At 39.1% G+C, this 21,262-nt stretch overlaps 1 protein-coding gene across 1 annotated transcript in view; it reads left to right on the plus strand.

Moving 5' to 3' along the window:
• COL24A1 (collagen type XXIV alpha 1 chain) overlaps window positions 1-21,262 on the plus strand; it is a 112,817-nt gene that overhangs the window by 63,743 nt on the left and 27,812 nt on the right. The window contains exons 25-35 of the mRNA XM_058808081.1: window positions 5,606-5,659; window positions 7,391-7,444; window positions 8,070-8,123; window positions 8,863-8,916; window positions 14,328-14,381; window positions 14,642-14,686; window positions 14,802-14,846; window positions 15,943-15,996; window positions 18,825-18,878; window positions 19,842-19,895; window positions 20,101-20,154. Coding sequence (XP_058664064.1) covers window positions 5,606-5,659; window positions 7,391-7,444; window positions 8,070-8,123; window positions 8,863-8,916; window positions 14,328-14,381; window positions 14,642-14,686; window positions 14,802-14,846; window positions 15,943-15,996; window positions 18,825-18,878; window positions 19,842-19,895; window positions 20,101-20,154 — 576 coding nt within the window. The remainder of the gene's footprint in view (window positions 1-5,605; window positions 5,660-7,390; window positions 7,445-8,069; window positions 8,124-8,862; window positions 8,917-14,327; window positions 14,382-14,641; window positions 14,687-14,801; window positions 14,847-15,942; window positions 15,997-18,824; window positions 18,879-19,841; window positions 19,896-20,100; window positions 20,155-21,262) is intronic.

Raw genomic sequence — 21,262 nt, forward strand, 5'->3', positions numbered from 1 at the left:
AAGTGTTGTACCAATATTTTTCTTCTGTTTCTTTCAATTTGCTTACTTCCCCTGGTATCATCCATCTCTTGTCATTGACTAAAATGTCTGCAACACCTGTTTGAGGTGCCAAAATAGTTATTCCATTTCTCTAGCAGCTTTCCCATGTCCTGCTTAATACCTGCTTTGAAGAGCACAAATGGCAACTCTGCACAAGCAGGGAAACTTCAACAGCAGGAGATTGGACTGTAACACTTGGCTTTTCAGCCTAGAAGGGTGGAATATGTGCTGAAATTCAGCTCTGTCAATAGGATAGAAGCCACAGCATCCAACATTTCTTAGGTCACATGAAGCTGCTGATTCTTCAGAGCACATTTCTGCCAAAATATTTCTGGATGCTTGTCCACTGTGGAAACAGAGTAGACTAAATTTATGAAATGTTCGCTGTGCTCATAAGCATAAATGACACACATTTAAGAGTAGACCAGGAATGTGCTTCAAGTCAGACTTCAGACACTATTCCTTAACCAAATCCTACAACAAGAACTGTTTTTCTGGCTACAGCATATGTTGTGTTTGTTTAAAGGGGAAGGGAGGCAGATTGAGGTGGGGCTGCTTGGTTCAGCAGAGCCCTGAGCTGAGGTAGAATCCAGCAGCTGTTTCTTGCTGCAGGATATTTGGTTAACTTTCAATAAGTCCAATTGAAGAGGGATTGGTTAAGATAGTGAGAACCAAGGGAACAACAGACAAAGCAAATGTACACTGCTGATGAGACAAAATCTTTTGGAAGCCATGCCAAAAGAAACAACCCTTTCAGCTATTGAGAAAATTCCCCTTGTATTTTGGGGGAGGAAAATTTTTTTCTTTGCTGACATGTGCAACTGGATGTTTTTATGTTAGATAAATGCAGTTCAGTGATGGAGAGCAAATATTTGAAACTGATTTCAAGCATCTCATACAAACGATCAATTTGCTAAAATTTGTTAAAGAAATTGAGCCTGTACACTTCTGAATTCAAAATCCTTGATGTTTGTACACACATTGAGACAGAGTAGAAGGGTAGAACTGTCAGCTGTAGTATGTGCAACTGGTGTCAAAAGGCAGAGTTCATGAACCCAAATCCTGGAAAAATAATCTCCAGAAATTACATGTCAGCGAATTTCCCTGGTTGCACATAGTTTTTGAAACAACAGAAGGAAACCAAGCTGGAATAAGGAGTGCTTTGCCATGAAAAAACCCTTACAGTGCAGCAAAGGAAAAGCAGTGATGTTCAGGCTGTGGATGGCAGCTCCAGAGCAGGCTGCGAATGGTCAGTCTGCAGGAGTCTGTGAAGGACAACAAAATACTGCAGTCAGGCCATGTGCCTTGTAGCTGATCTGCTTTTGGGAAGAATTACCATAAAGCAATTACCACATCCTTCAGAGAGGTAAAAATCAGCTGGATTAGGCACCAGGGATGCATAATTCGGGGAGAATGGAAACTGCAATTCCTTCTGCTTGAAGAAAAGATTAAGTCAACTTTAACTGATGTGTTCAGGATGCTCAACAGAAGGAGTTGTTTGAATTATCCTGAAAAGTCTGGGCTTTAGGGATATACAAAAGAGAATTTTAAACCATAGGTTAAAAGATAAGTCAATTGAGGAAAGCCTTTTTTCCAAAGTCTGGTGAATGCATGGGACATTGCCAAGGGCTTCCAAAGAGGGAACTGCTCCAGCTGCTTTCAGAAAGCAGTTGGATAGAGATTATTGTGGGTTCTATGAAGGACTTAACAGTGAATGGCAATAAAGGTGCTTCTGTGTCTTACCTTGTGCTTGTTTCTACCCCAGGTGACCTGATATGCTATAGCTCCTGCTGAGAGGAGTGCAGAAAGAGTTACAGTAGCTAGAAGTTAGCTTTATCAAGCTGCTGCTCATTTTTCTTAAAGGATTTTTTGCTGGTGGTTCTTTTTATCATTTTGGTTTCAGCTGTTTTTTAGGGTTCATAATAGTACCTGCACATGATATCTGCAGTTCAGCTTCCAAAATTTTTTCAGTGAGCACATCCTACCCCCACTTGGTCAGGTAGCTTCCCTTAAATGCAAGCATTCCTCTACAGGCGCTATCAAATAGAATTATCCTGCTTTACACTGGAAGCAAAATTTAATCCATTTATTTATTTCTTAAAACTGCTGTTGAGTAGGTGATTGGTGCCAGTACATTTTGCCTTTCAAATATTCAGGTAGTTGAATTTTGGAGTCCTTTAAAGAACGGACTAAAATATCAGCTGCAAGGTACAAATATGGTGCATCTCTGCTATTATTCACTTCCTCCATTGGCCATAGCAAATCACAGATTTTCACTCAGATTATCACCTCTGGTTGGTTACAAACCAACTTCCTAAACAGACAGCAAATTAATAGAAAAATGTCATTGTGACAAGATAGTATTTTAAATATATTATGTCATCTTATTAAATGAATGTTGAATAAAGATGTTTGAGAAAGCTGAACTGTAAATGAAATAGCACTGGATTGGAAAATTTTCAATTATCACAGAAGAGCATATTAAAGTATAACCTGGCAGGTAACTGCTGCCATGGGAATTTTTGGAACTAGCTGTATATTCATTTCTCACTAGCAGGTTTTTCAATGGATTACTCCATACTTGAGTTTGCATTAAGTGTACAATGTGTTTTCAATTATTCAGCTGCAGTCCAGTTTCTAACACAGAGCATATGCCCTGGCAAGATGTTTTTGTCTTTCTCAGGCGTGTGTTAGTTGTGAGATCTGGTCTTTGATTCATTTGCTACAAAATGCTCCTGTCAAGAAGGTTTCTAAAATGCTGTTATTATGCTGCTATTTTCACTGGAGACTTTTACACAAGTCCTTGTAAATGAAAGTTGATGACTGTTTTTTTAATAAGTTGCTGATTTCTTTTTTTAATCACTTCAGGATTTTTGCTTCACTTTTTTGTTTTCTGATATATTCAGTTTTCTATTTGGAATCCATCACTGCTCCCCAGAGGATTGAAGGGATGCTGGAAGACATTGATTCAACAGATCTGCTTTGGACTGTATTCATTTTCTTACATAAGATGGAGAGAGAGTTGAAACCTCAATCCAGTCCTAGTAGCTGGTCTTTTTAGCAAGCCAGTCCAAATCTGGGATTTCAAGAGACACGTGATCTTACAGAAAGTCTGTCAGGAATGATGTAGGGACATCACTTTATGGTTAATATGTTGACAGAACAAGATGTTTTGCTCTCTGTACTTTCTTTTCACTGAATACTACTAATTGTTTGAAATTCAAGATTCTATTCTTAAGTAAGTATTTTGGCTCTCTTGCCTGTGTGCACACCAGCCCAAGCGTTTTCTCAGTCTCAGATACTTGACCTCTGTTTTGAATAGAGGGATGGAAGAGCACTTAGTTAACCTGTCATGAATTTCTTTCGCCTTCATACCTTCTGAAGTCCCTGTTGCTTTTAGCATTTCACTGGCTTCACTTCTAGTCATCTTGACTATTGTTTTGCTTTCCATGGATATCCAATTCCAGGTATGCCAAGTTTCTTTTACATCTTTTTATCAGCCTTCTTAGTATTTTTACCATAAATTTTCTTAACTAATTTTGAGGAATAGCCAATGTATAAGAAACATTCTGTTTAATAGCCAGCTTCTGTCCTCTTTCTGGAGGGTGCCATAGGCTTGCCCTGATGTGCTAGGGCACATTCACAGTCACTGCTTCCTAGTCATTGCTGCTCTTGCAGCCCAGAGCAACCAGATTGGGAAGACAGTACTTCTGAATTGAAAAGAGAACTTGAGCAGAGCTGTACATTACATGATTCACTGCTGGGGCAAGGCACAGCTCTCCATCTTTCTGATCAGCATCTTCAGTCCTGCAAACAGCATGGCATTGGCCATGGGTGGGAGATCAGGAGTGTCTCTGTGGGGAGAGAACAGGTCTGAGTTTCATCTTGGCTCTAATTATGTCTTCTGTTCTTTCTGGAACAGGGGAATCAAAGTGATTCATCTTTAGCATTTTGAAACTATACCTCCTCACTTCTTACCTTGATAAGCAGGAGCACAGGGTAATTCTTTGTCTCACAGCTTTCTGCCTGCTACTGAGGCCTACTGTTGGCTCTGACTGGGGGCTCTCACTCTCAGAATCCATCACAAAAGTCCCTGGTTGCTGCCAGTGACGTCGGGGCCATTGCCTCAGTGCCAGTATCACCAGGACCCATCTCTGGCTGCTGCCAAGGCAGGAGACATCTCAGTTCTGACATATAATACACAAGTTCCCACACATCATATATCAGTCCAGTGGCCATACAGGTGCCTGCTTATCTCTTTAGTTCCTTCCATAAAGTAATTTGTGCCAGTATTGTCAGCCTCAGAAGTAGCTGTATCGCTGGCTCTTTGCCATATGTTCAAACTGTGGGATTTCCAGCATAGCTAGCTGTCCAAGAGAACAAGTAATCATAAAATCTCTACTTACTTTGCACCTGTTTTGTTAAAGGACTCGAGGCTGAACTGTATCCAGATTCCACAGATAAAGACTGCATTTTAAATTTTCTTAAGTAATGCCTTTTTTTTTCCAAATTGCACTTCAATGCCAGTGTAGTGCTACTAATGCTAGTTCCTTCTTGCACACATAAAGATGGCAATGCCAATGTGCGAATTGGCATCACTTTCTCTTTTTTTTCCTTTTTGAAGTGATATAGGCATCACACAGTTGTGTGTTATATCACTACTGGGAGCTTCCACATTTCTGCCGTGTTCCCAGAGCAGTCTTGCAGTGAGTGTACTCTGGACACTTAGTGCTTTTTCTTCAAGCTCATTGTGTCATATTTTTCTCAATTAGAACCTTGTGCTATAATTTCTTTTTCTTTTAGCTTTCATAACAAAGTAGGTATTGTTAGCACTGGGAATAAGGTTTTTAAAAGCACTTCCTCTCCTGTTTCCCATCCCATATGGTTGTACTTGTTCTATCTAGTGGAAATTTGTGAGAGAGCCTCAGGAGAGAATTATTTCATTTTTGAATGGCTGAAAGGCTCTGATCCTCTGACTTCAAAGGCATTTGGGGCTACTATTCTTCAAGGGAAAATTCTGACAACACCTGATCCAATATAAGTTTGTTTTGACTGCATATTTCTTTGTTCCACTGAATTTATTCCCTTTGAAATTTGTGGTCAGACTGAAGCACTAGCAGAGCAATTATCACCTTTATTTGTATGTTTGTGAAGCTTTTAGCAGTGCAATGTTGAGCTGAGTGGCAGATCTAAGTTGGCAGGGTGGCATTGTGATGAAGTGGATGCAGTTTCCCTCCTGGCAGCAGCTGATGGCAGTTGTGCTGGATGCAGGGTCCATGTGAGCCAGGTACCCCCTGCAGCCCCCACTGTCCCAAGGTCCCTTAGGCTGACATGGGCTCTCTGTCAGAGAGAAATGGGCCCTGCTGTGTCCCACAGGGCTCTCTGTCAGAGAGAAATGGGCCCTGCTGTGTCCCACAGGGCTCTCTGTCAGGGAGAAATGGGCCCTGCTGTGTCCCACAGGGCTCTGTGGGAGTGAGAAATGGGCCCTGCTCTGTTGCTGAAGAGCTGCTGACCATGAACTAGTAGAGACATCATGTAAGTAAAAGTCTTCTTTCTTTGTATACAGGGATCAGCTGGCTTACCTGGAGAAGCTGGGCCGTTTGGAGACCTGGGTGAAAAGGTATAATAATGGATCTGACTGCTCAGCAGCTTTGAAAACCATTGGGGTGGTAAAGTACTGGTGAGAGATCATTTACTGACCACTGTTAGAGCTAATGTTCCTGTAGCTATTTCAGAGCATGGGGATTTAAAAACTTGTAATCTAAATGTTCCTATTTGAGATATGTATCTGATATCCTTGATTTTACTTCACAGTTAATTTGGAGTTGACAGATTTGATACCTTTCTTATATCACTTTACTATACTGCTATTGTTTCAGAGAAACTGGCATGCATTATACTTGTTTTATACAGTACTCACTGGTTTTGCACTACTACATAATGAAGAAAAAAGCAGAAAGGTAAAACTTGGCTCCATACTTTAACTGAATAAAAAAGACAAGCCTGAGTTTTGTCTGCTGTGCAGTAACAGTTGTGTTTGTGAAAGCAAAGCCTGGCAGATTGAATGTGACTAGAACAGTGTAAATAGCTTAAGTGTGTTTGACATGGTTTTATTTAGGTGAAGTATTTTAAAACTGAAAACTAGGAAGTTATTACTGGACTGCATGTCAGCTTCAATTATGATAAAAACATAATTGTTTGTCAGAATGATGCAGCACCATTTGTATTTCTTTCCTGCAGGGCTGAATTATTTCACCTAGACTAGTGTCTGCTATTTAGATATTTTATTGAGGAAGTCTTAATCTTCTATTAGGAATTCCACTAAAAGCTGATTATAATTTATATAATCTGTGAAAGAAAATACATCAGTGGAAAGCCCTGCTTTAGATTTAGACAAATCTCTTATGGTTTTAGTGATAATATCATCTTAGAATTTTATGTCAAAGGATTCTTGTTCTTCATAATTACACTTGGCCCAAAAAGATTACCTTGTGATACTGCTGCTAGCTTAGCTAGGAGGGGAAAGGCAGTAAAAGACTAATTAATTTATCATCAGCAAATATAAGGAAGCTTCTTCATGGTGCAATAATTGTCACTGCTATGCTGTTTCTATAGAATTTATTCTTCCTCTCTTATGGATTAAGTAGTGCAAGTAACACATGCTATGTGGATTTAAATGACAAATGCATTTCCAGCATAATTACAGTATACAATATAAATTAGAGTGCTATTACTATGTCATGTGCACTATTTGTAATAAAAGTGTAATCTTCTGAGGATAATCTACAGGTAAGTCTGATATTTGGGCTGTATGTGACATGAATGAAAAGTGAAAAGGTATGGAAGTCTAGAAAACACCCTTCCTGCTTCCCCTGCTGAAATTGCTTCATCAGCTGTTGAAGGGCTGGCCTTCCTTTTAGAGCTGTGCTTTCCTAACACATGCTGAAGAAAAGAGGAAGAGAGAAAAAATATTGTATTTTTTCTTTGTTTGCTGTCCTGAATTTTATGGATTAAGGAACATACTATAAATATGACGCATGCAACAGAGAGAAAACATCTTCTAGCAGTTCTCAGAGACTGATGTAGTCAAACCTCTTCTTCAGTCTTCTAGGAAAGAGAAGACATAGAAATTCAGTTTTGTCATTTTTTTTCAAAAGTGGATAGGTTTGTAGGAGGAAAGAATACAGAAATTAAAAAAAAAGAAGAGTTAAAAAAGGTCTTTGCACTGTTTCTGAAGGGCAGTCTCTCAACCAATAGTGTGATGCACTGACAGGTGTGCTCAGTGGACATTGGTAAAGCGGAAGAATATTCAATGTTCTTTTCCTTTTCTTCTCTTTCTTTCTTGTTAAAGGGTGAGAGGGGCAGTCCAGGACCTGTAGGTCCTCCTGGAGAAAAAGGTGTCATGGTAAGTTACAAATAATGTAAAATCCACAATTATGTTACTTATAAAAGCACTTTAGTCTCCAAAACAGTAATAAGTTCTCACCCTTCTAGCTGTGCAGACCTTATGGGAGAGCAGTATTTGTGATGCATGGTCCCTACAAAGTTTCATTTTATGGCTTTATCCCCTCTGCAGCAGTGATTGCAAAGTGATCTGCTTAAAGAAACAGCAGAGCAACTGCATTTTTGAAAAATGGCTCTAGGCAGGGAAAATTAAAAGGAGGGAAAGTAAAATGCCCATTTCCTGTGTAAACCAGGGTGTAACCCAGGCTATTCTAGTAGGTAGACTAGTAAATATCATCACCTCTAGTTCCACTGCCCAGCACTTCCCAAAGAGCTCCTGGGTGCCGCTCTTGTGGGGCAGGACAGGCCTCCTGGCCAGAGCCCTTGTCCCAAGGCAGGACACAGCACTCCATGCAGCCCAGAGGTCACTCCATGGAGGGCTGCTGGGCTGCAGAAGTGACACACCACACACATGTGCCCATGGCCTTGTTGAAGTTTTCTAGAAAATGTGCTGCAGGCTTGGCTGTTGCTATAATAGCAATTTAGATAAAACTGTTCTGTCTTTTCTATGTTTATTTTAATTCTAGGGCTATCCAGGACCTCCAGGAGGCCCTGGACCTGTGGGGCCAGAAGGATTACCTGTAGGTATAGGGTGGTGCTTTGGTTTGACGTAAAATGAACTATTTTCAAATTGTCTTCTTGCTTTGGTGAAGCTAAGAATGGTTTCTAGTTTGTATTGCAATCTGTAAAACTGTCATGAAAATGCACACGAGGACAGAATCTGTTCACTTGCTCTTTGCCAGGATGATCTACGAGAGAGAGAAAAATAATTATATGATTTACTCATCCATTTAAAAATTACTCCATTGAGACAAGTAGGCAAATGAAATTTTGCAAGGATGGTTAATAATTGCATAATATTTTTCAAATTCCTTGGTGCCTAATACAGTGTGAATAGATTCATTATGTGTTTAGTTTCATTGTTAATAAAACGTAAATTATAATCTCCCGTGTATAATTGATATAATTTTTCTACCATGGGTCTTCAATGCAGATAAAAAATGAAGCTTTTTTCAGAAAATATTCATGCTTTTTAACATAATATTGCTGAAATACAAGTATCTTCTAAAAATTTTGGGATAGTGGAAGTAATCTATCCAACAGTCACATCAGTGTTTTGTTAAAATAATGTTACATAGAGTCTGTTAATTAGGTTTTCCTACATAAATTGTACAAACACAATTAATTGAATTTGAACCATGAGTGAAAGTGATTGATTTGTTTTTCTTGCATTGGTTGTTGCTCGAGGTGCATAAGCCTTGTAATTTTGAGGAACCTGTGTTTAGAAGCCAATGAATAATAAGTTTGTTTGACATGTAGGGACCTTCAGGGGCACGAGGACCATCAGGGCCACAGGGACCCAAGGGAAGAAGAGTAAGTACCCATGCTCCTTGTGTTCCTTAGAGCAGAGAGTGATGTGCTGCAAAGATGATTCTGGAATATAACCCATTTACAGCTGCTCCCTGTGTCCTCTGCACTGAACTCCTTTGTACTGAAATCAGATAGATTATACTTGTATGAAACAATATGAATTTTCATTTCTCCTCACAGTGCAATGGGCTTTGCCATTGGTGTCAGCTGAGAGCAAAACTAGAACCAAGATGACCACTTGACTCTTTTCTGTACACCTAAACATGCAAAAGTTGCCATTTATAACTACCACTGGACTATGTCAATGTTTTAAGGACAATTTTCTTTACCTGCATTTAGTTCCTTGGAAATACAATCAAAATCTCCCAAAGACAGTTTTGAGGGAGGCAGAAGTGTAATCAGAAGTTACTGTGTGCTAAACTTTGAACCTGCACTTGTTAGATTGTCATTTCTATTTCATTTTATCAGGGAGATGGAAATAATTTTTTCACTGTATACAAAATACTGATCCAAAGCCCACATTAGTGAAATGTCTCTCACCTCACCTACCAGTTTGACACCATATCCATGGTTCCTAAGAGACTTGTACAGCTCATACCAGGGGCTGGACCAGGGTGTCTTCACAGCTCCATTTATTCCTGATAAATACCTCTATGATTTTGGCAGCACATCATGGAGTATAGTGCTTAAAATTAAAGATCACTCAAAATAAATCCCCAATATCCCAAGCTCTGTCAAAGTCCAGTTTTGGAATTGTGGTTTATGCCTTTGCCTCTACCCAGCATGACTGGGAATGCCTCATGAAAGAGGCTCTCAGAACAGACCCAGGTCCTCAGGCTCTGAGAGCAATCTCCCACTGAAGCCCTGAGAATTTTATCTGCTCTCAAGATCAAAATATCAGATCAAAAGTGGAATCTCACATAAGGAAAATATCTGAGGTGCCCTGAAACCTGGGGTTTGTCATCTCTGCATTCAGAAGAAGTGTCAGAACCCAGAGCTCTGTGTGGAAGGCCTCAGAAAATGCCTAGCACAGTCAGATACAGCAGTTAAATGGAAGCATATGGAAACTTCCCTTCATTGTGTGTGGAAACAAGAATGTAGCCTACCTTCACAGCTGGAATCTGTGAGAAGTCTTAGAAACACTGACCCTCTACTTGTGCACTGTCACAGAATGGAATTCATTCACTTCATAAATTCTGGACCTTTCAGCAATGGTTTTGCATCCAAGCTTACCCAGCAGCTCACTCCTGTCTGAGAGTATCCAGCTGTTCACTCTGCAGTTCCCCAGGAGCTCTGGCCAGCTGAAGGCAGCCTGTCTAGGAACCTGTGGAGTACCTCACCCTGGGGGATTTCAGGGAATATGCCACTGAGCACAACACTAGCTCAGACCTTCCTCAGCTCATGCCTGGGACTTGATGCACTTGGCTAGAATCATGTGGAAGGTTTATTACACTTTATTTTTTTAGTATTAATCTCATGCAAACACAGAGGGAGAGCACCATTTTGTAGATACTTCAATGGCAGAATGCCACTGAGGGTGAATGTATCAATATGTAGGAGAAAGAATTTCTTTCCATGACCAGAGGGAAGAAATGAATTAGTCTGGAAGCCTGGCAGTGTAAGCAGCTATGAAGTCATTGTTGCTTGATCTTCTGTTGCTAATGTGTGACATAAACTACAACATCAGAGACTGCTTTCACTTCATGCCATAGTCTTGGACTAACACTGCTGTAGCTCCTAGTTTGAGAGGAAGAGATTCTGTATCATTAGACTGATTTCATAAGTGAGACCTAGGCAAAATTCCCAACAGGTGCTAAAATTCTTGGCATTTAATATTCTTCAGATTGGCATTTGGTATTTTAAAGCTCAAAAGAAGTCATTTTCTGTTCTTACTTTCCTGGAACACAGATCATGAAGTTTGGACTTGAAAATGGAGATAAATGACACAGTGAACTGCTGTAAATTTAGGGTCAGGCAGCTGCAACCCCTGTCTCTAGCAGCCAGTAGGGCTGTCCCTGGCTTAATGGTGTCTGTACTGCCATGAAGAACCTCAGCTGCCTGAGGACATCTGTGCTTTGTTTTAATGAGTGATATCTTTCATATTTCTCATAGGGAATATGGAACTTAGCAAATTGTGTGCACTTGTAAAACAAGTGTCCAGTATCCAGGGTGGTTCATTGATAGCTGAATGTTTATGTCTCTTAATTGTTTGAAGGAAGTGAGAGTAAATTGATGTAGTTTTCTAATATTCTTCCATATCAGCCACCAAAAAATAGTAGCTATATGTTGTGTTTGTGTAATTTCTGCTCTTCTGGTATTTGGGAGACAGGATGAGAAAGAATAAAAATAGTTAAATTGTGCTTTTTACCTCCTTAGATGAACTTTTTCTCAGATGATCATCCCAGAGTTTTAAGTGTAAAATGTTCCATTTTAGAAACAGAGCTGAACCCAGGCCAAAGAAAAAAGCAGTAGCAATCATTTGGCAGCCTCACTCCCCAGCTCTCTTGGAACCTAATTTAAATAACAGCAGGCAAATCAAGTATATCTCTCATTCTGTACTAGCTATAGTAAGAAATTGTACAATCCAATTCATCTCTGCCAATAGGAGTCACACCATACTATTTATAGGAATGTTATTGTGTGCTTTTGTCAGGATATTAAATTGCCTTTCCCTTGGATTCCTGCCCTTTGTTCTGTGGCTGGCTAAAGGAAGGCATGGCCCAGAGGATCATGTTGCTTGCTGCTACTTTGCTTTCAATTCAGTGTTTTATAGTAGAAGGTTGGTTGACTTTTTTGCTTAACTATTAGTGATCAGATCAGTTGTCATGGGCTGCCATGAACTCCAAGGTGAACTCGAGGTGAACTCCACTGAAATGGAGATCTGTGTGAGTGCCAGAAAGGTTTTGGTGTGTTATGTGCATAACACAGACTAAGAATCTTGTGCAGTCTTCTGACAGGCCTGTTTCTCAAACTGCAAGCTATTATCCTCTTTATGATTAAAATTATGTCAGAAATGTTGAGAGACTTTATCTGGTTATTCTAAATGATAGAAGATAAAACCTAGAAAGACAATTCCTTATTGCACAAATCTGTAAAATGGAAACCTGTCTTTATTCTTCCTTGAAAATTTAGTATTGGGATTCTATCCTCTGGTCAGCCCTGTGGAGAACACACAAAGAGAAATGACAGGTCACATATCTAAAATGTCTGAGAAAATCTAAAATAATCCTGCAATTGCTTACTTCAGGCTGTCAATTTCCCCCTTCCTTGTGTTGCCATAGGTGGTTCCTCCATGGGTCTTCCTTGAACTTCTGTCCTCTCCACCCCCACAGCTGAATGACCTGTCCTCACTCCATCTCAGTCTCTTCTTGTCCCTTCTCCTCCTGTTCTTTGAGACAGATCAGAGAACAAGAAACCTGCCAATCTGCCCTGAATTTTCATCACAACTGATTTGTGTGTTACAGATAGCAGTGACAGAAAAAAGTGAAGAGCAGTAACCTGAAATTAATTTGATCAATATGTTTAGCTTTTTTTTGAATTATGCTATGTAGCAATTCAACAATTGAGTTACACAATTGCATAATCTTAACATGAGTCCCAATATAGATGTTTTTATAAAAGCCTCCTTCACCTTTGAAAGCACCAGTACTGTTTTGTTTCTAATCTCTGAGGACACTGAAGTCACAGACTTTTTTTACGTAGACTTCAGTATTGTTTGGTTTGGGATCTTTCACATTGAGTGCCATATGGCAGCTCAGTCTTGTCTTCTGTAGCCTCTTTTCCTCTTTAGCCCAAAGAAATGCCTGTAATTGCTCAGTCCTGGTTTACACCAGAACAGAAAAAGTGGCCAGACTAGCCCAAGGATTGCCTCACAAAGCTGTGTCCCAAACTACAGAGTATTCCGTACAGCTCTCCCTGCCTGCCCTTTTTCCTTTTCCTATGCTTTCTGTGTTGCTCTGTGCTGGCCAGAAGTAGCAGTGCTGAAATGTTGACAGATGAATTCTCATGGGATATTTCTGGCTTTGCCAGGGTTGTAGTTATATATCAGCTCACAGGAAAGGCCTGTTCCTGAGAGGTTTTCATTTCAGGAGAAAAGCCTAAATGATTCTGGATACACACTGTTCCTGAGTTACCAGTCAGCCATTTTCCCTTTTGCTCCAGAGAAAAGTGTTTCAAGGGAGATTTTGATATTGATCAGTCAGTCTGAGTCAGAGAAAACAAATTCTGGTATGTTTTTTCTCAAAATATTCAAGAGAGATATGGAAGTCACTGATATTTTTTGGAGGGAAAGTAAACTAAATTAACTCAGATGTGCTTCCAACAAAGTCATTTTACAAGCCCCTATTATTATCATTTAGAACACTTATGTGATTGAAATCAGTCATGATTGGATGCCCTTCACTATAAACCATGACCTACGATGTCAGGTTCTCTACAATTCAGAAATTCACCATAGAAATGCAGACTGTTTTCCTCTAGGCACTGCCTCAGTAGTGTACTAACTCCTTCTGATGCCAGCCCAGCCCAAATGCCACCAGGAAAGTTATGTCTCATCCTCTCAATGCAGACTGCTGTAAAGAGCCTGTCTTGATACTTATCTAGCTCTTCCTTTGAAGTGGTCATTAGTTTTAAGTTGTTATTAACTGGTTTTAATTTAATGTTCCATACCTAAACAGTCATGGTTTTTAGAATTATGGAAACAACTTCCTAAGTCAGCACGGATAAAATATTATTTTCCATTTTGCTCATGACATATTTAAGGATTTTTCATTTGCTTGTAAGCTAATGAATTTAGATTACCAATCTTACATAATAAAATTCTGAATGTTTTGACAATAGGTACTTGCTATATTGTGCTACAATAATATAACAGGTTATCTTTGTTCATCTATTGCTTATAAAAAAAAAAGTTTTAGTCTAACAATAGACCACAATAGTTCACAATTATAAATTTCTTCTAATCTTGCCTCAAATTGGTTTACTAGTGGAAGAATTTTATCTGCTTTTTTTAGTCTTACTAGCAAGATTAATTTTTGCATATACATCTTATAATGTGCTCAAAAGCAACTACTCTGTATATCCACTGATCATCTAAATCCCTCCAAGTCTGTTGCATAAGTACAAGGTGGATGAAAAAAAGAGCAGAAAATATCAGCCTGCCATCTGGCTCCAGCAGAGACACTGAAAGTTTTGTTTATATACTTTTAAAAAAATCTTTCTTCTTAAGTTCATAATTCAACAAACCAGAAACTCATTTTATTCTTCGAAGCTTTATTTCACACTTGACTCACAACAAAAATTGGTTTTCCTGCTAACAAAATGTTTCCCCCCTCCTAAAGCTTATGTAGCATCTCCTTAATGACCAGCAAAAATAATGCATAATTAGTATTCCCAATCACTTGTTCAATATTCAGGGGCCAAGAGGTCTCGATGGTCCTCCAGGAGAACTGGGAACAGAAGGTGTTAAGGTGAGTGTTTGCATTGCTCAGTACTATATAAAACACTGAGGCAGACCATAACAAAGAAAAGTAAACAAACAAAAAAACCTCCAGCTCATCATTGCAGAAGCCAGTGATTTCCATTTAATCTCAGAGATATGCAAATTTCTGGCTTTTCCAGGTACATTGAGGGATTTTCTGTAGTTACCCAGCATTTAAACTCACAGTAACTGCATGCAGCTTATCAAACAAATGTATGTAGAATTTACACGTTGTTTGTTATTTATCAGGGAGAAAGAGGTGATCCAGGAAAGAAAGGAGTCCCTGGGCTCATTGTGAGTATTGGAGCCAGTGCTTGTAGTAAGCTTTAACACAGTAACTCTGATTTCTGAGCTATGTTTGGAAATTACTTGAAGCCAGCATTGTCTTTCGATTTTTCTCTTTAACCAGGGTAAAGCTGGAAATCCAGGAGAAAGAGGAGATCAGGGTGCACTTGTGAGTATGACATTCACTAGCACTTCTACAAAAAAAAATCCAGAAAAATCTCATACTTTATTTGACACTTGGGTATGAGGAAGTTTATCTATTTCAGAGCAGCTGGAAAACTCTGACAGTTTGCATTTATTCATAAAAAGAACCAGGGACAGAAGTGCAGTTTTAAGGATGAAAGTCTTTGTGACATAGAACAATAATTCTCTGATAGAATTTGAAGTAGGTCTGTGTTATCAATGTAGGGATAAATGTAGAAATGTGTTAAATGAATATCATGTATAGAAGAAAATTCCTTCTTTTAGTGCTTTTTTGAATGGAAATCTAATGTGTTCTATTTGAGGCTTTTTTTACAAAGCAAGTTATCAGTCAGTCCAAATTATACTGGATTTTCAACAAAGAGAGAAGGAAAAAACAAAAACAAAGCAGGAATGGTGGTGATTTTGTTCTGCAGTTGAAACTCGAAATGTTGATTGTCACCATACTTCTCTTGCAGTTTCTGCTCGGCTTTAGGAGCTTGTTGCCTCTCACATTTGACACAAGGGGTTTTCATTTCCTCTTCATTCACTAGAAATTTTAGATGTATTTATATTCACAGAAATAAATGAAGGAAAACCTCATTAGGCTGAAATGATGTGTAATAGCACATTTATTGCAAAGTTCAGGATACTGATGTATTATTCCCACAACTACAGTTTCTAGAAGACAGTGTGAGAAAAAAAAGGGTATGAGAAAAGTTGAGCAGAGAGAAAAGTGTGCTGTGAACCTTCCTGATTATCTAAAATACAGCCCCTAGGGCAGTTTGGTCACACAAGCAGCACATGGATCTCGGGAGAATTACACTGAAACTGGTAAATGGTGGCTCAGCTAAGATTCATTTGTATGTAAAAGAAACTGAGGAAAGACTTACTCAGGACTCCCTCACTTGCCACAGAAGCCAGTGATGTGTCAGTGCATGTCAACCAGAAAAAAAGGCCACACATACTTCATGGGTGTTTCTGTGTTAGTTACTGTGTGAGCACAAACAAGAGAGGAAGCTGCTGTGCTCAGACTATGAAGGACCTTCTTTCCAGTGATTTTTTATTTTATTTTAATCTTCCAGGGTTTGCTTGGGCTTCCAGGAGCCACAGGAGACAGAGGACCAATGGGAGAGCCAGTAAGTTGATCCTTATGCCTGCTCAAAGTTTTTCCATGTATTTATTATACAAGCTCCCTGACAACTCAAGCTCCATTTTACTGAGATCCAGTATTTCCAGCTGTGGTTAGGTAGGAATTGTGGGGTGATTGCTGCAAGATTGTAGAGCTGGAGTCTGCCTCCCTTGCTTAGTGTAACTTGTTCACAGAGACCTGTTAATCTTGTTGGGAAGCTCTGTAGTAAGGGGGGCACAACACAAGAGAGCACAGACCATGATATAATGTGGCTTTACACCACATTGAGGTAGAAATCTGTGTTATGTATTGGGTAAATGTATGTGGCAACACTTTAGTGGTGTTTTTTTAGGCAAACATGAGGATTGTTGTTCAGGAACACAGGGACCACATCTATTTGGCAGGTTAAATTTTCAAGAAGAGCCTGCTGTAATAAACCTCAGACATTCCTCTGCTGGATGGATTCTTGTTACTGTGTCAAAGCCTGGCTCACTTTCATGTGGCTGGTATTGTTACAGAAGATCAGGAAGAACCTGCAGCAAATAAATGCACTGAATTGCAAGATGTAGCTGTGACAGGAATAGTATTGCAGCACCATCTCTGGGGGGAAATCAGATTATGTAATTACAGGAAAAGAATATATGCTGTCTAAGTAGGATTTGGGAGAAGGCTCCCATTTTCTGGTGCAGTAATCTGATAGAGTTGTTAAAAATTGTGTGTTTACATTGCTTCTGGAATGTAATTTTGCACAGTAAATTGCACATAGTTAATTTAAATCTCGAAAGTGAAATGTTGATAAAAGTTGTATTAATTTTAGTATTATTAGTATTTAGTATTTTTATAATATTATTTCTACTAATCCATGCTTACAAAAGTAATTACACATTTTGAGGGCTAGAAAAACCCCAATAAATTTTCTTTAGGATAGAATTACATATTTAACTTGAGCTCCCAACCTGTAGGAGTGGCAAAATATTTCACAGAAAATGTGTTTCTTCCAATAGTTATCACTGGATTCTTGTTACTTCATCTCTTTCATTTATTATATCTTCATGTTGCAGCATCTGAGAGCCTTACAATGAAAGTTTTATATGTCAAATTCCTGCCATTTTCTGGCCAAGTCTGAATTTTCATATCAGTAGCATGCCTGTCTGCCTTACCTAATCTAAGTGGTCTACATTTCTCTGTGCTCACCATCAGAGAAACCACATGTTCACTGTCAGAAGAAAAACTTATCCTGTGAACAGGATATCTTTTCTATCAAGTCCTGAAAGAGTAAAATGTCTTCAAAGAAGGTCTGTGGAGCTAGAAAGTGATAAAATGACAGAAGATATTGCACAATAAAATGCATGACTCTTTTTTAGCTGCCTATCCAAGCAGCTTGATTTCATCCTCTGTCAGCTGGTCACTGTGGAAGCCAGCTGCTGAGCTTTACTGGCCCTATCACCAGTTCTACACAGAACAGAAAAGCCCTAATTGTTAGTGGAGGAGCAGAGAAAGATGAGCAATTAGAGCTATTTGTATTAACGGGATTGATCTAAATTGCACTCAAACTTTATCTACTTGTCAGACATTTCAGTAAAATCCTTTGCAAATTACCTGATAATAATGGTTAAAAGGTGTTCCCATATTTCTATAAAATTTTGGCTTCTGAAAGTCTTGGGAGAAAGATACATTACTGATCCAGCAGCCTTATCTCCATGGTAATATGAAGAAATACTTGATTTGTGAAGCAAACTGAAGCTTTGTGACACTTGCCTAGTGGAATTTCATGGGGTTTCTGCAGATGAAAATCAATTAACTTAGTTTAGGACAAAGTGAATTATCAAAGGGAAGTAACTGCAGTTTTAGTTGTTCATATTTAAATGAAGATAAAAGGTAAAATAGATGCATCTGCTGGAATTCTGTCAGTAAGATGCAATTTATATTGTTTTTAAAAGGGAAGGGAATATTCACAGGTCATCAGGAGGAGCAAAACCATATGCAGAGTCTGTAAGAGGAAGTGAGACAAAATAAGAGTAAATATTTGTTTAAATGGCTTCTGTCATAAATAGAAGCAGCATCTTTCTTTTATATGAGAATTGTAGATCAAGAAAATGTTTTGAATTTAGAATGTGTTTAGACATAGATGAGTCCCAAAGGGATAAATAGATATGAACTTGAAGGAAGTTCAAAGACTGGTTACATGCAGAGAGCTGATTTGTCTGGACATACATTCCCAGTGGCTGTGGAATCAGCTGTAAGCTGTTACAGCTTCTGCTCCCAGCCCACAAATCCTGCTCTGTGAGCTCAGATCTTACATGTGCAGAGAATTTGAGCATGCCACTTTGGGAAATGATCCCTGGCTGTTACTGCAGTAAATTTACTCCTTACATGTAAGGCTTATCATAAAATGCTTATGCTATAGTTATCAGTGTTGCTAAGAAGCCTTTCATCTGTTATGCCTCAGTGACTGTCCTGTCCATGGTGAAATAGTTTTTTTCAGCTAATTCCATACCAGACTGTAGGCTTTTCTACAAAGCAAACCAGACAGTCTAACAAACCTTAATTAAACAAAGTCTCAGCTACTCAAGAGAAGAGCTTAGTTCAGATAATAATTTATTTTTGTCTAAAAGAAAAGACATCTGTGCTATTATTTGAGATGTTATTTCAGTGCATCAAGGTTGGTACTGTATGCCATCATGGGACTTGGATACACTGTTGGATTCAGGAGGAGGGACAATGAAATACATTTCTTTATTCCAGTTGGAGGAGTTGTGAACAGACAAATTGAATACTCTACAATGTAATTTAATGTTAATTGAATAATGCATCCAAAATTTTGTTTAATGCCAGGGTCCAAGAGGACAACCAGGGGATGCTGGCCCTATTGGAGAAACGGGTTTTGAGGTGAGATTTTAATCACTTATATATCAATTACAAATACTCAAACAATTGACTAATCCTGGACAATATGTTTATAAAAAAATTTTATAAACCTGCAGCTGACTTAAATATCTTGAGCTTGTCAGAGACTCTTATTTAAAGCTGTTACCAAAGAATGTCTAAAATAAGTAGCTTATTCTGTTATAAGCACTGTCTTTGAGCATATCGTTATGACATTTGTCATAGAAGGTGAATGTTTAATTGAGCAAACAATTTTTTAAAAGCACTGTTCTCCTTGCAGTTAGCAGTAAAACACCTTTAATCATATGTTCTTTCAATTTGTAGATAAAGGAAAGCAGCTGTAGAAAACTGAAGCACTTCTGCTTCTGTTTTTTGCTTTATTTTTAATATTTCATTGAGAGAAATGTGACAGAATGTATTAGCAGCATTTGTAATGAAGTACCTTAGAGCAGTAGGGATTTGGCATATTCAAAGAAAAGCTCTTCCTCAGTCACCCAAAATCCAGACTTCTGACTTAACTACCAAGGTTTCTGTGTAAACTTGACGAAAAGCAGTCTGATATCATCAATTCATTAGGGGCTGAGGCCTCCAAAAAGGGTTCAGTTCTCCAAAGGCTGTGTCTACTTGGCTCCAAGCCCAAACAGAGCTGAAGTTGTCAGTCAGATTTGCAGTAGATAGATGCTTGCTCAGCAGTAATTTATGGTGAAAGGTACAGGCTTAGGGGTTCTGCTGAGTCTTCAATATGTTCCTGACCCACACTGTATTTCCTGAACTCCTTCTATACCCTCCTTTCTTTTCTGTTTGGCTCTAGAAAGAAAAAAGTACTGTGTTGTCTAGATTCGATTTTTCAGACCTTCATCTTTCCCAGTGTCTCAGGCCATTTTTCTGCATCAGTTTTGGGTGTATTATTTAGTTGTTGCAAAATTATTACTGTGGTTATGTAACAGTAGCTCTTGTACCATGCAGGGACCTCCTGGCCCTGAAGGAGAACCTGGTCTGCAGGGGGAACCAGGCACAAAGGTAAATGTTGAAATTATTCTCTCTTAAGATCTTTATATTTTCAAATTCTCATAAAAGCAAATCAGAGAGCTCTGATTCATTAGCCAAGTAGACAGTGACAGATCATTAAGAAATACTGTTATTGTCATGATGACTCCATCAGCTGTAAACCCTGTCATTGTTACAAATATTGTCCTTTGAAATGGATTTTCCTTGTGATATCCAGGGAGACATTGGACCTGCTGGGAAGGCTGGAGAACCAGGTGACCAAGGTTTGAGGGTAAGCTGTGGATGCATATCTTCTTCCACAACAGAGAAGTTACAAATGATGTGCAGGTTGAGAAATGTTGATTTAACAGAAGAATTCAATAAGAAACTATTTTCTGATAGCTTCTTTTTTAAAAGAAAAAACAGTGTAATATTGTAGCAAGGTAAAAAGAGTATTGACTGGGTAAGAGAGGCTTGAGAGCTGCTCAGTAGAAAGGGACTTGGAGGTGCTGGTCAACAGCCCATCTGAACATAGTCAGCAGTGCCCAGGTGGCCAGGAAGGCCAATGGCCTCCTGGCCTGTGTCAGCAATGGTGTGGCCAGCAGGAGCAGGGCAGTGAATTTTTCCCTGTTCCTGGCACTGGTGAAGGTGCACCTTGAGCTTTGTGTCCAGTTCTGGGTCTCAGTTCAAAAGAGGACACTGAGGTGTGGACCATGTCCAGAGAAGGACAACGGAGCTGCTGAAGCAGAGATTTTGAGAAGCAGTTGAGAGAGCAGGGGTTGCTTAACCTGAGGAAAAGGAGACTCCTTTCCCTCTACAACAACCTGAAAGGAGGCAGTAGTGAGGTGGGGGGTCAGTCTCTTCTGCCAGCTAACAAAGGACAGAATGGATGGCCTTAAGTTGTACCAGGAGAGATTCAGATTGGAACCTTCAGAATAGATGGAAAATTTTCACTGAAGGAGTGTTTAGGCATTGGAATAAGTTGCCATGGGAGGTGGTGGAGCCACAGTCTCTTGAAGTGTTTGAGAGGCATCTGGGTGTGGCACTTGAGAATGTGGTTATGGTGGTGCTGGACTGATGGTTGGACTCAATGGTCTTCAAGCTTTCTTTCAACCTTGATGATTCTGTGATTATAATGTTGAAATATTTCTAATGGTAAATGGCCCTACAGAAAACATACCAATATAGTAGTTATCCACATAAACATGGAAGTTTCAGGACAGAACTGGTATATTTTTGAGGTTACTGTAATTACATGTTATATGCTCTGAATCCAAACAAAATCTCAGTGCCACTGTCTAAATCTCCAGGGTTAGATGGGCATAATATTGCTTCATTTTTCTAATGCTGATCATCTTGTATGTTTTCTTGCATTGGATATTCATGGGCTGTGACACTGA

This window comes from Ammospiza caudacuta, chromosome 7 (assembly GCF_027887145.1).
Source record: "Ammospiza caudacuta isolate bAmmCau1 chromosome 7, bAmmCau1.pri, whole genome shotgun sequence".
In the NCBI taxonomy this organism is placed as follows: Eukaryota; Metazoa; Chordata; class Aves; order Passeriformes; family Passerellidae; genus Ammospiza; species Ammospiza caudacuta.